Source organism: Musa acuminata, chromosome BXJ2-5 (assembly GCF_036884655.1).
Source record: "Musa acuminata AAA Group cultivar baxijiao chromosome BXJ2-5, Cavendish_Baxijiao_AAA, whole genome shotgun sequence".
In the NCBI taxonomy this organism is placed as follows: Eukaryota; Viridiplantae; Streptophyta; class Magnoliopsida; order Zingiberales; family Musaceae; genus Musa; species Musa acuminata.
The window spans coordinates 34,862,634-34,875,085 of record NC_088342.1 but is presented as its reverse complement, the minus strand read 5'-3'; the positions used below and the strand labels follow the sequence as shown (position 1 = coordinate 34,875,085).

The 12,452-nt window shown below is 35.2% G+C and overlaps 1 protein-coding gene across 1 annotated transcript; it reads right to left on the bottom strand.

Moving 5' to 3' along the window:
* Nucleotides 1–859: 859 nt before the first annotated feature.
* LOC103973671 (actin-related protein 2) lies at nucleotides 860–12,165 on the bottom strand. The gene is made up of 15 exons (XM_009388301.3): nucleotides 11,970–12,165; nucleotides 10,645–10,755; nucleotides 10,215–10,349; nucleotides 9,953–10,024; nucleotides 9,747–9,825; nucleotides 9,500–9,549; nucleotides 8,998–9,101; nucleotides 8,824–8,892; nucleotides 8,663–8,726; nucleotides 7,093–7,161; nucleotides 6,208–6,291; nucleotides 4,596–4,654; nucleotides 3,560–3,626; nucleotides 1,435–1,518; nucleotides 860–1,200 (listed from the first exon to the last, which is right to left on the bottom strand). Exons 1-15 carry the CDS (start codon nucleotides 12,009–12,011, stop codon nucleotides 1,120–1,122), a joined length of 1,170 nt encoding a protein of 389 aa, XP_009386576.1. The 5' UTR covers nucleotides 12,012–12,165; the 3' UTR covers nucleotides 860–1,119.
* Between the last annotated feature and the right edge of the window lie 287 nt (nucleotides 12,166–12,452).

Genomic DNA, 12,452 nt, shown 5'->3' with positions numbered 1-12,452 from the left:
TCGTTTGTTGTGACATGCTTCAACGTTATCAAATGTCCATGAGACTCAGACTGAGACTGCTCGAGGTGGAGAAAGACGCTTATCTATTGATTGTCAGTGTTTTTGACGGAAGGCGAGATAAAAGTAGCAAGTGGCGACGATGACGCATCGATACCTTAGGAGGAGAAACAAAAGGAAAGTAACGCAGAGAGAGAGAGAGAGAGAGAGATATATATATATATATATATATATATATATATATATATATATGATTTTGATAATTATCCATTTAAATTTAAATTAAATATATATTTTTAAAAAAACAATACATAATAATGTGCACAAAATGTTCATAACGGAACTTTGATTTTTTCAATCATTTAATTGTATATATAATGTATAATATAATATGTTGACCGTGAGGATGTTTCCATAAAGAATTCCTGTAAAAATTAAAATCCGACAATGAAAAAAAGAAACTCATGCAGACTAGAATGACAAACTCTCTTCCTCTTTTTCGTATCTCATTCCATAAGTGTCTTCATGGAGTATAGAGAGATTGAGTTGCTACAAAATTGAAGTTGGCATATTTAAAAATCAAATCATGCAGCTTATTAATAACTTGAAAAACTTTGGTGCCTTCATGATGATGATGACGAAATATAATATTAAAAATTAATACCCTCGTATCCTTTAGCATGATGTAATTAAAACAAGCAACCAAAGTTTATGAGCTGCCAACATGTTCTTGAGCTAAATAACATAAAGCTTTCATATGCAATGTCCTCAAGTTTGAATGCAAATTTCTATGCCAATAAAACTGCTGCGAACCGACAGAAATATCACAACAGAAGACTGAAAACTGATTGTGTCTATGATAAGTGCAGCAACACAATTTTGATAAACACCACAGTCAATGTATTGGTAGAACATAGTAATCATGCATATTAACAAAGGTTATTATATCTTAAGAGGCAACAGAGATGCTCTGTCAAGAGATCATATTTGCTCAAGATCACAGAACTTGGTTATAAGATCAGAAAGCAGATATTTTTTCATCTAGTATGTCTGGTGGATCAACTCTGTTATCATCGGCAAGGAGGTCCAGCAGAGTTGAACTGGTCTGCTTCCATGCAACAATCACACTTGACCACATTTTCTCAAGCATGCCACTCCCTCTTCCTGGTATTCTTGCCGTGTTATCCAGAACTCTGGTGTGTCCTGCTCGTTCAAACCAACTTATTAGCAGTAGGTTGAGATCAGAAGTTATGTTGAGCTGTGTAGGCTTAATCAGATGTTCCGTAAACTACTCATGCAAAACCAATTGTGTATATAATACTAGAGAATCTGCAAGATTTATGAATTAGTTCCAATCATATATCATGTAGTGCATGCACAACATACTTCCAATATTCTGCCTGTATCACACTCAAGTAATGTACAGACAGAAGATACCTTCATGATTCCAGCAAGGACTGCACCTCCAAGGTAAACCATGTGTTTCCTTCGTGGAGGGTCTTCAATTCTCAACCTTAATTTCTGTCCAACCACAGAAGAAAAGCATTAAAATATGCATCAGAAGATTTTCCAAGCTTATCTTTTTTTTTGTAAGAAGCTTATTTCTCAACATTTTTCCACTGTAAAACAAATAGTAGAAAGCTGTTAGGCCAATCGTAAAACATCAGTACTTGAGCTAGATGCAGTCTCCAACAGTTATGGGACCAGCTGGTTTCGAAGCGTCAAAGTCAAGAACAATATGTTGTTTCCAACAGTAAATACAAAGGGTTTAAGACCTTGCAGGCTGGTTGCATTAAGATCTTGCACAAATGTTAAAAAGATTTTATAATTCATATGCTAGCACCATCCTAAATCCTTGATTAACAATTCTTCATTTTTGGAAACTGAACTATGAAACTTAAGATGCAAACTTTAATGTCATGAGGAAACATGAAAACACAAATTGCGAAAAATGACTCTGCCACATTTATTTTAGTAGTACCACCTTTTTTGAACTTTGAAAATTTTTAAATCTCAATTATACATAACCAAACGCACCTATAATACATAAACTCAAATAGTTACTACAGAAATGGTTTCATAATACAATATTTATCAAGTTGTGAAAAATGTATGAAAATTTATCGAAACACTAAGAAAATAAATGCCAGAAATGGTTTTTCTAATTGCAACCATCATCATTATGTTGTACAAGATTATTTATTTCCATCAGTAAGCAAAGCAAGGGTGTCAAAAACTCTTGCCAGTTAAATGGTATTTTTACAAACAATTGTCAGTTAAATTATAGCATTTACCAAAGATAACCTGGACTTTGCGCCTTTCTTTGTTCCCACCTCCAAAGCATGATCAGACAGCTATCTGCCAATTATAGATTGTCTAATGATTCCTGGTGGCACTTCAAGAATATGCAACCAGAACTGTGCAGGACTGAAAATCAAGTGGCTGAACAATATTGGGCTGATCTTATGTTTACCATGCCAGTATTAGTGCCAGGCTAGACCGGTACATACCACTCAATACTGATGTACTAACATATGGTACACTGAAAAGTACCAGTATTTCGAAGGTGCAGTGGAGGAAGAGGAGGGAGGGAGAAGAAGAAAGAGGAAAGAAGGAAGAAGTGGAGGCGATGGAGGAAGAGGAGGAAGCACGAGAAAGAAGTGAAAGGAAGAAGAGGAGGTAATGGAGGAAGGAGGAAGAGGAAGGAAGAAGAGGAGGAGAAGAGGAAGCATACCCACACTGTAGTGACGGGCGATTGCACTAGGAGAAATGTTAAGGGCTTGCATTTGGGGCAAAGAGGGTGCTTGTATGTTTTTAAATAATTTTTTGATAGTTCATACCAAGGATCACCTTCTATGGTAATTGAACCTGTTTTGATGATCTATTGGACCAGTGCATACCGATCGGTGTCAATATACCATGTGTTGGTATGCCGATATGTACCAGTGTTAGAGAGAAAGAAAAGGAGAGATAATAGGAAGGGGAGGTGGATGAATAGTGGAAGAAGAGGAGGAAGAAGAAGTGGTATAGAAGAAAGAAGGAAGAAGAGGAGATGAGGTGGGACGTACCTGGGAAGGACAAGGAATGCGACAGTACAGCATTGGCAGCATCATCACGAAACAATGGCAGCGACGACGGTGGCAGCATTGAACACAAGAAGAGGGCTTGCATTTGATTTTCCTAATTTTTATTTTATTTTTTTAATTATGAGTTAGACGAGCCATTGCATTTTTATTTTTTTATTATTTGTATATGGATTGGACCGCCTAAAACGAGGTGGTTCATGCATTGGCCCACTCTCGAACCGATATGTATTGCTCATTTCGTACCATTTCATATCATTTCAAGCAGTACAACAATCATTGGTTTAGACTGGACTATTAAAAATGGGGGTGGTTCGCGTATTAATTCACACCTGATTGGTACATGTCATCATTTCATAGTCTTAACTCAAACAATAAAATAAACAAATTATGCAAATTAAACATCATCCATAGAAGCTCAACAATTTGCCACTTGTGAAAGAAATGAATATTAGTGAGAATTGGAACAATGATATCACCTTCAATCCATCCTTATTTCCCTTTAGCACTACATCAAGATAGCGTTCAAGAATCTCCTTCTCCAAGCTGTTCACAAATAAAAAAGACATCATAGGCATATGCATTCAATTAAGGCATAAGCATAATCTTGAGTATCAATTTAAAAACATTTAATAATCAATGCACTATAAGATAAAGATACCTTCTCAAAAAATAGGACATTAAACTTGCTTCTTAATTACAGATGAACTATCAAGCCGACATCACAATATGACACAAAGTTACATACACACGAAACACAAATGACTAAGGATAAAAACGAGACTATTTCTTAGCAAATGATTTGTATAACCAAAGGATTTGTATAACATTAGGATGATCATTGAACTATAGATATCTTCATATTGTAGTGGTCATATGGCTACATGCGGCGGGAAGCTGCTAAAACATTTCTTTCTGAGATGATTACATTTGATCAGTAAGATGACACCTTCTAGTGAAGAATATAATAAGTTTTCCCACTTCAGCACAATGATAAAATATTTTCCATTCTTCTATGGTTATGCTTACATTAAGAATAAAAGCATTGTTGAAAACAAGAGAGCCATGAAATGAAAGGGAGAATATGGAAACGGGGTAAAATAAAGATACTCGTGATGTGTAATTGCTACGCAATAGGATAAAGCATTTATAGTTGGAATGATTTCATTTAGTCTCTGTATTAATGTTCAATGAAATGATAAACGAACTTTTTTTCATTTGCTAAGATGCCATTATCACTCTCAACCTCAAATTTCTAGTCAGTAATGCCCACCACTGTTTTAAGCTTATCCAAGAGATTTTGTATTAATTTCTTTTTCACAATTTTTGGTTAAGCATAAATCTTACTGGTGTAAGCTAGGAGTAAATGTATGCGTAACTAACAAAACCAGGAAAGTGCTGCAAAGGCAGACATATTGATGCAATCTGCCTACCCAGCAATAACATATACCTCTGGTCAAATTAGGACATATAAATTATAACACCATAAAAATCAATATAGAGTTTTGGACTAACCGACTAGGTAATCCAGGATACATGGTGCTCCCTCCACTAAGAACAATATGTTGGTAGAGCTGCCAATGTTAAATCAAACCGAGTGAGAGAAGCACCAGATAATGAGCAACAAAAATTTAATTCTTATTTCTTAAGGATAGCAAAAGTAATCTGTCAATAAGCTGACAATGGAATACTTATGTGATACAAGTTAAATTCCAGGAAGATGTTGATGCATGATTAACAAATTCATAAGTACTAGTTAAAATTATGCTTATGAAGACATCCATCATATTACTGGCATATACAAAAGGAACAACGCGATAAGATTGTAGAGCCTTCCAAGAAAGATAAGAATAAACTTTAGAAATAGAAGCATAATTTTGGACATAAAGGACAAATAGAGGTTACAGTTCTTTTTCTTCAACATGATACTAATTAGCATATTATTTGATCAACAACTTCCATAAGAATATTCAGTCTATTAGAGGCTACTGAGTTTATTATCTGATATGATGCCTATGCCTATCTAATTAAGAGATAATTTCTCAAAAGAAAAATGAAAAAGCGGCAACATATTTGGATGATGTAATTTTCATAGTTGCTCATAACATTCCCATCTTCCAGGAGAATGAAGATTAAAAATTACCTGAGATGGCCAGCTAAACCCTACCAGCATATGCTTGCTCTAGTATGGTGTCAGTGACAATCTCCTCTGTTGAAATTAAAAGGCCAAAATTATTCCTTTTTTAATTTATATTTCATATGCATCCTCATAGCCAGAGACGAACCCCCTGCCTCCTCTATTTTTTATCTCTACAGTCTATATATCTCTTTCTCTTGTTATTCATAAGTTTCCCTAATTTGTTTAGCTTAGGCATTCTCTTAAACTGGAATGGGTGCAGAGAAAGAAATTTCCACATGTACTGAACTTTTCACTAACTGGCGTAACAATGTGCCACAAGAAAGCAATCCAGGCTAAAGACCTAAAGGTCATGGCATATCTCTTGATGACCAATTTAATTAAGCATTTTAAGCAGCACAAATGGAAAATGGAGCTATCTTTTTAGATAAACAAATGAACCAATAAAGTCTTCAGCTTAACCAAAAGATAATGTGCAATAGCACATAAAGCAAAAAACTGACTCAAAAGTACCAGAACAATAAATAGTGAATTCAGCAATCAGACCATCAAGATTTGGGCAAAATAAGATAATATCAGAAATTTAATATGTCCATCAGTTCAAGAAAGATTTTTTCAAGGCAGTGATAGTTATATACAAGGTATGCAATACCGTACCGTACCGATGTTTCGAGGTTGGCTCAGTATGGTACAATACCGGTGTACCAAGCGGTACACGAGGACATACCGAGCGGTACATCAGGGTATACCGAACAGTTTTATATATTTTCTTCTTTACTGTAGTACTATAACACTACTACAGTGTAATACTGTAGCACTGTAGCACGTTCCGTCCGGTACTGGGCAGTCTGCATACCGATATGCCGTCGGACCAGTATGTACCGCCCATACCAGGCGGTACCATTCGGTACTGCATACCATGGTAATATAAATATGATTCTGTCATTTGTGAACCCGTCTAACAGATTCTAGAGGAAGCAATATGCATACCATCATCCTATTATCAATATCCATTTCCTGAATGCAACGGAAAGCCATGTCTGCCATTCCATCACCTTCGACATCAATAAGTTCCTACATCAAAGGCTATATGTATTAGCACTTGAAGTCATAGAAAATTGATATGTAACAGATAGCACGTAAAAGGAAGGACACTGGATGACTAAAGCTGTAAAGCTAAGAATGGATGTCATAACATTCTTTTGCTCAGAAATTGAGACATGAGAGACAGTTGAATATATGATAGACATAGGAAATGGCTATACCTTGCCAGTTTTTTCAAGCATTCATATACTTGATATCTAATATAATTTTCATATAAATTTCAAATGAAAACTAAAAGTAGGAGTAGCTCGAGCATTTATGCACTATATATCTAATGAATGATTAATTTTTTAAAAAGAAGCAAAAAAATTAGTTTATGGTATCAAAAAACAATATATTGCTTAAAAAAGAGAACTTTCCCAATAATTTGTGCTCTTTTCTCCATGAAGATTAACATAATATATTTTTGACCTTGTTATGCACTTCAATGACTTTGATTTAGATCTATTATCTATTATGTTATATGTAAATGCTTATTCTAAACAACTCCTCACCCCCTAGTCGTCACCCCTTTCTTCTCTCCCTTCAAACAACGAAAGAAAGAAGAAAAAAAAAAAGCACACAGTTTATGGTTCCATTTTTTACATAAACATTACAATATATAAGTTAATACAATACATAAGCTTGCATTGGAACTAAGAATGGCTTCAATTGCAACTGAAAATGAAAAAGATTATACAAAACAGTGAAACATATAACTCTTGGAACATGATAAAATTGTGTTGATCACAGCAAAATGTTATTAATGAATATACAAATGCATGCACATACTGGAGTGAAAAGGGCCTCAGGAGCCTGAAACCGTTCTGTGCCAACTTTAATAACTCTTCCATCTGGGAGCTAATCAAATAAGAGCAGCAACAAAGCTTGTTAGCAATGGGGACAAGTAGCAAACTGTAATATAATATATGCATCTTACAAGAAAGAAAAGCATCACATATTGACAACACAAACATGGATGAGTATTATAAAGCCTTTGTTGTTTGTCACATTAAAAATTTCACCTCATCTAGAAAAACCCTCATATCTTAGATAAATATAGTTTTGATTCTTCATAAGCAGCACATAATTTAACAAAATAACATATATGAAGATGGATGGAAGGATTTGTTTCACTTAGTAATGATACAAAGGTCAGTTATGATGAGAATACACAGAAAACCAATTATGTCACCAAGTTCTTCATACCAACTGCAATTTTGGTCAAATAAATAGTTTATTTTCATTATTGCTTGGGTTACTATGTAACGCCAAATGGATGGTGTAAATTGTTTCCTACAATGTCCTATGGACATATAAATCATAATATAATTTCCATATCAGTATATTTCTGATGGATCAAGGACCTTTTTTTCCCATTAACCATCATCTTAACTCTTAAGTATATATACTATGACACTAGTATTATACCAGCTAGGTTGCTCCCCTGCTCAGTGATTGTTTTTAGCCAAAAGATCAATTTCTAAAAGTTATTCTTTTCCAAATTTTGACCATTTAAGTTTCTCCAGGTCTCCATTTTGCTGAATTTTAATAAGTTCTTGTAACAGAGAGACTGGCAAATTGAAAGCCCATTGACAGAAGATGGAAAAGGAATCTCGAGTATATTCTAATAACTCAGCAAGTAACTTATGACATGGAGATAATTACATGCAATCTTCTGGTCATGGTAACTTAGTGGAGATGATTAGATGAGTACAGTTATAGCCAAACATCAGATAAGATCATAGTATATAATTTTCAAACATATATGACTACTTCATAAACTATTTAATCTATGTTACATCATGGTTCAGTCAAGTAGAATTATAAACAAAGATAAAATAAAATAAAACAGTGAATTAACTTATACAACTAAAGGCCTTATAAATCGATAAAGATAAATAGGACGTATTTTCTGAATGGAAAAGTAACATCAATAAACATGGTGCACATCAACAAATTCATGCTTATCCTCAAATCCAAGCCAATACAATTTTCACTTCCCAGAGAGCAAGACAGCGTGCCATTAAAAGGCTATTCTTTTGCAATCTTGGTGACCAAGATTATAGTCATGAAAATAATCTCTCTACTAGTAAGGATAAGGCTGCATGCATCAACCCTCCGTAAACCCCACTTTGGCAGGAGCCTCATGCACTAAGCTGTCTTTTTTTCTTCTATCATTCATTCATTTTTATCAAAAAGTAAAACTTAGATTTGACGAACAAAAGAAAGGCAAAAGAACTTTCAAGAAAAATACTGTGGAGACAGATCTGAAAAGCTCTTGCTGATAAATATGAAGATGAGCTGAGAGGAAAATTAACCAGTTGGTGACATGCTTGTAATAACAAGGTAATTCACTTACGGTGTAGTTCTTAACAAGAATAGTGGTTTCTAGTCCTAATTGATATTCACGCTTGTAGTCATAGCTGCAAAAGATTATTAAAGAACATGAGCTAAAATATTTCAAGATCATCTATATGTAATTAGAAAAATCAATTAACTAGATTTTGGGATCATATTTACCTGATGTAACATAGTTTCTCCTTTATTTCCCTTACAGTTTCAAAATCTGCAGATCTATTCATGGCATACCTTTGGAAAATGATAAACAGTGGGATAAGTAGGACGAGATGGTCAACGACACAATATATTAGATGTTGAATCAGTGACAATAATGGCCATGGTGGTAAATCTTACCCTCTACGAGAGAGCAGATCAACAAGATATGATGTTATATGCCTTCCAGCTACATTCATTCTTTTTGTTAGATGTGGAAAAGAATAACCATCAACAACTGGCACCTGAACACAATAGATAACTAAATTTTGTGAAATTACCATATGTACTTTAAACAAGAGACACAAAATGATGATTCTTTATATTTCCTCAATTCTATCCAGTACCACATAATGTTTCATGTCACTGACTAAAGATCAAGAAGTAACAGTCAAGACTATCTTCTTTTTATTTTTTTATCTTAATTTAGCTCACATTCACAACATTAGTGCAAAAAGGCAAAGACAACACAACATGAGGCCCCAGCAATGCAGGTTCTAGGAACATATCTCATTCTATCTTTACTAATATATCAGTTGGGATATGGAAACTGACAACAAGTGGAGTTAAGGGCTCATTTTACAGCACAACTTGTTAATTATTCACGGGAAAATAATACAGAAGAAACTAAATTAAATCATACCACATGGGTGACACCATCACCAGAGTCGATGACAAGGCCAGTCAGCAGACCTGTCAAGCAATACAGACAATCAAGAGAAAAGTGGTGAATGTGAGTAAATAAAAATAGAAAAAGGTCTATATTTTGGATAGTTTTCACCAAGAAAGACCATGTACTGCATCCCAAAATTTGTGGTAATAATCTTAAAACGTAAAACTGCAATTCAAATTAATGATCTATGGCAATCACTACAAGATTGCATATGCACCTTGAGCATATAATGTGAGAACTGCTTGGATCTGAATAAAGACACCACTGAAGTTGTATTTCTCAAACATGGTCTCTATCTGTCCTACATGAAGCCAAACTAATAGTCACTTGTTTATAAATAACATTAAAAATAACACTTGATATTTTACACTACTCAATATGGAGAAAAACTTGAATATAGTAATGAAAAGAAACAATGCGTACCATTTTCTCACGGTTCTTTGAAGGATTGAGTGGAGGATCTGTGAGTAAAATCTTGCATTCACTTGGATCTATCTGAAGTAAAAGAGGAAAAGGAAGAATCCTAGTACCATTTTAACTTTACGAAAGAGTAACTTTAGCGAGGACATATAATTTGTAATAATTTAATGCTCACATGAACATTTATGAAAAGCTTTCTTAGGAAAGAGATGATAGCCTGGCCATAATTACACTGGGACTGGACTCACGAAATTAAGAAATGTACCTTCAGTTCACTGTAAAATGCATGATCCCATACATGACCCATATCATCCCAATTCTGCACAATCCCATTATTGACAGGATAAGATATATCTAGTTGGTGACGAAATTCTGCACAAGCTGCTCCCACAACAATATCCTGAATGGAAGAGGGGAAGAGCACCAATAGCTTAAATAGTCTATATTTGCTCTATATCAAAAAAAATAAAAAATTAATGAATAAGCTTTAAGATCAAAGGAGTGGATAAACAGTTTCATGCTATGTGGCATGAGATAACATGGCTCCAGTACAAACAGTTTGAGTTCCCTAGAAGACTCAGGTATAGTGTGTGTGAAGTACTTAGATATCTTCCTTCTCTATCCACATGGAACATGACAGATAGACATACAATCCTATACTACAATCATCAACAAGATATAGTCCGAGATCAGACCGTCAGTTCCTGCTCCACCAGTGATTCTTCATATCGAAGCATGGGCCTTCCAACCACACAAGGGAACACAGATGTCGGGAAGTTATCTTCAGCAAATCCACACTTCACATACTGCATTTAGATTCAAGAAGTTCAAGATCAGTCAATCTTGAGCCTAAAATAAAAAAAAAAAAATTGAGGTTAGTTGTAACTGTGTCTATTGCTTGAAAATTAAAATTATCAAGTACTTGGTAGAAAAGTATAAAAGTTGCAGAACTGCAAAATTTAAACGACAAGTACGTGGTACAAGGTATTAAAGTAAACTATTTATTAAGTAGAATCAACCAAAACAATTGAGGTTAGTTGTAACTGTGTCTATTTTTTGAAAGTTAAAAGTATCACTCAAGCACATAATAGATAAATATAAAAGTTGCAGAACTGCAAAATTTCCAAAATAAGTACAAGTAAAATATTTATTAAGTAGAATCAACGAATATGACAATAACCCCCATGTGAACAGTTAGATCGTGTAAGCAATTCATGCTCAAGCAATTGAGGATACCTTCGAAAGCTAGACTACCTAGGACGACCTTTTAGATTGATTAGGGTGACATTAAGCTCCAAAGTTACAACAAAATCAAGAATGAATTGGACCAGTGAACTGGTTAACAAAGCTTAGAATGCAATCCCCCAAACACACATACACAGCGGAAAAAGGAAACTGAGAGAGAGTGGAAAAAATAAAAATAAGAAGACACTACCGACATCAACATTTCATGCTAAGTTTGACTAACCCAACGAAGAATATATCTACCTTTCTATTAATTCAGAAGTCCATATAGCAGAATACTCAATTGCTTTCATTCTCATGACAGATTGAATCTTCGGAGGCAAAATATTGCAGATCGGAACTATAATTTTGTTTTGGGTTTCTTCTGCATAAATTTTCATGGATCAAGATGGCATTTTTACTGGGATCCATAAAAAAAAAAAGTGCAATTAAAACCTTCGACCCAGCGGCTACATTAATGCAAACACTAAATCTTAAGAAAGGAGAGACGAATTATTAATAAAATATGGGACCTTTCTTGCGTTTTTTGATCCGTTTACGGGCAATTCTTGCAATCGTGATGGAATCGCGATTGAAGTCTCACAAGATGAGAAATAAAATGCTCGATTTGAAAAGCCGAGTCAATATAGATTTAAACAAGGAACAGTTGATCGTGATCTTGATATGGCCAAGATCAGCCCAACCCCAGATTGCATCACAGATCAAAACGAGACAACAGATGAAACACACAGAGAGACCGAACGATCACTTTGTAAGCAATTGAAAGTGCGATTACCCCAGTGCCGTTGTCGCAGACGACAACCTTTCGGCTGTCCATTTTTCGCTGCTTCCTGCGTTCGCTTCTCCTCTCTCTCCTTCGCGCTTCTCCTCTCTCTCTTTCGCCTCTTCCACTGCTACAACTCTAAAGCCGAAACCGGCGGTTCCATGCTTGCGAGAGAACCCCCAAAGGTGATATCCGTTATAATGGCTTTCCGTAACCTAAAGGTCCATTACAGCACTTGTAGCGGTGACTACGAAATATATATCGGCTGTACATGTCGTCGTAAGTCGTATCAACGTTGTGTTTGTACCTATTTCAAACTCGAGTTTAATTCCTATCCGTTCCATTCTACGTCTCATCATCCTGGCCGTTCGTTCCACGACCTCCTTTTTTTCTCTCGAAGGTCCTCGCACACAGACATGGCAGAAGCCAACTACAGCAGCCCATCTCTCGGTTCCGTTCCAACATCGATGCCCACCTCCCCGTCGCGCGCCATCC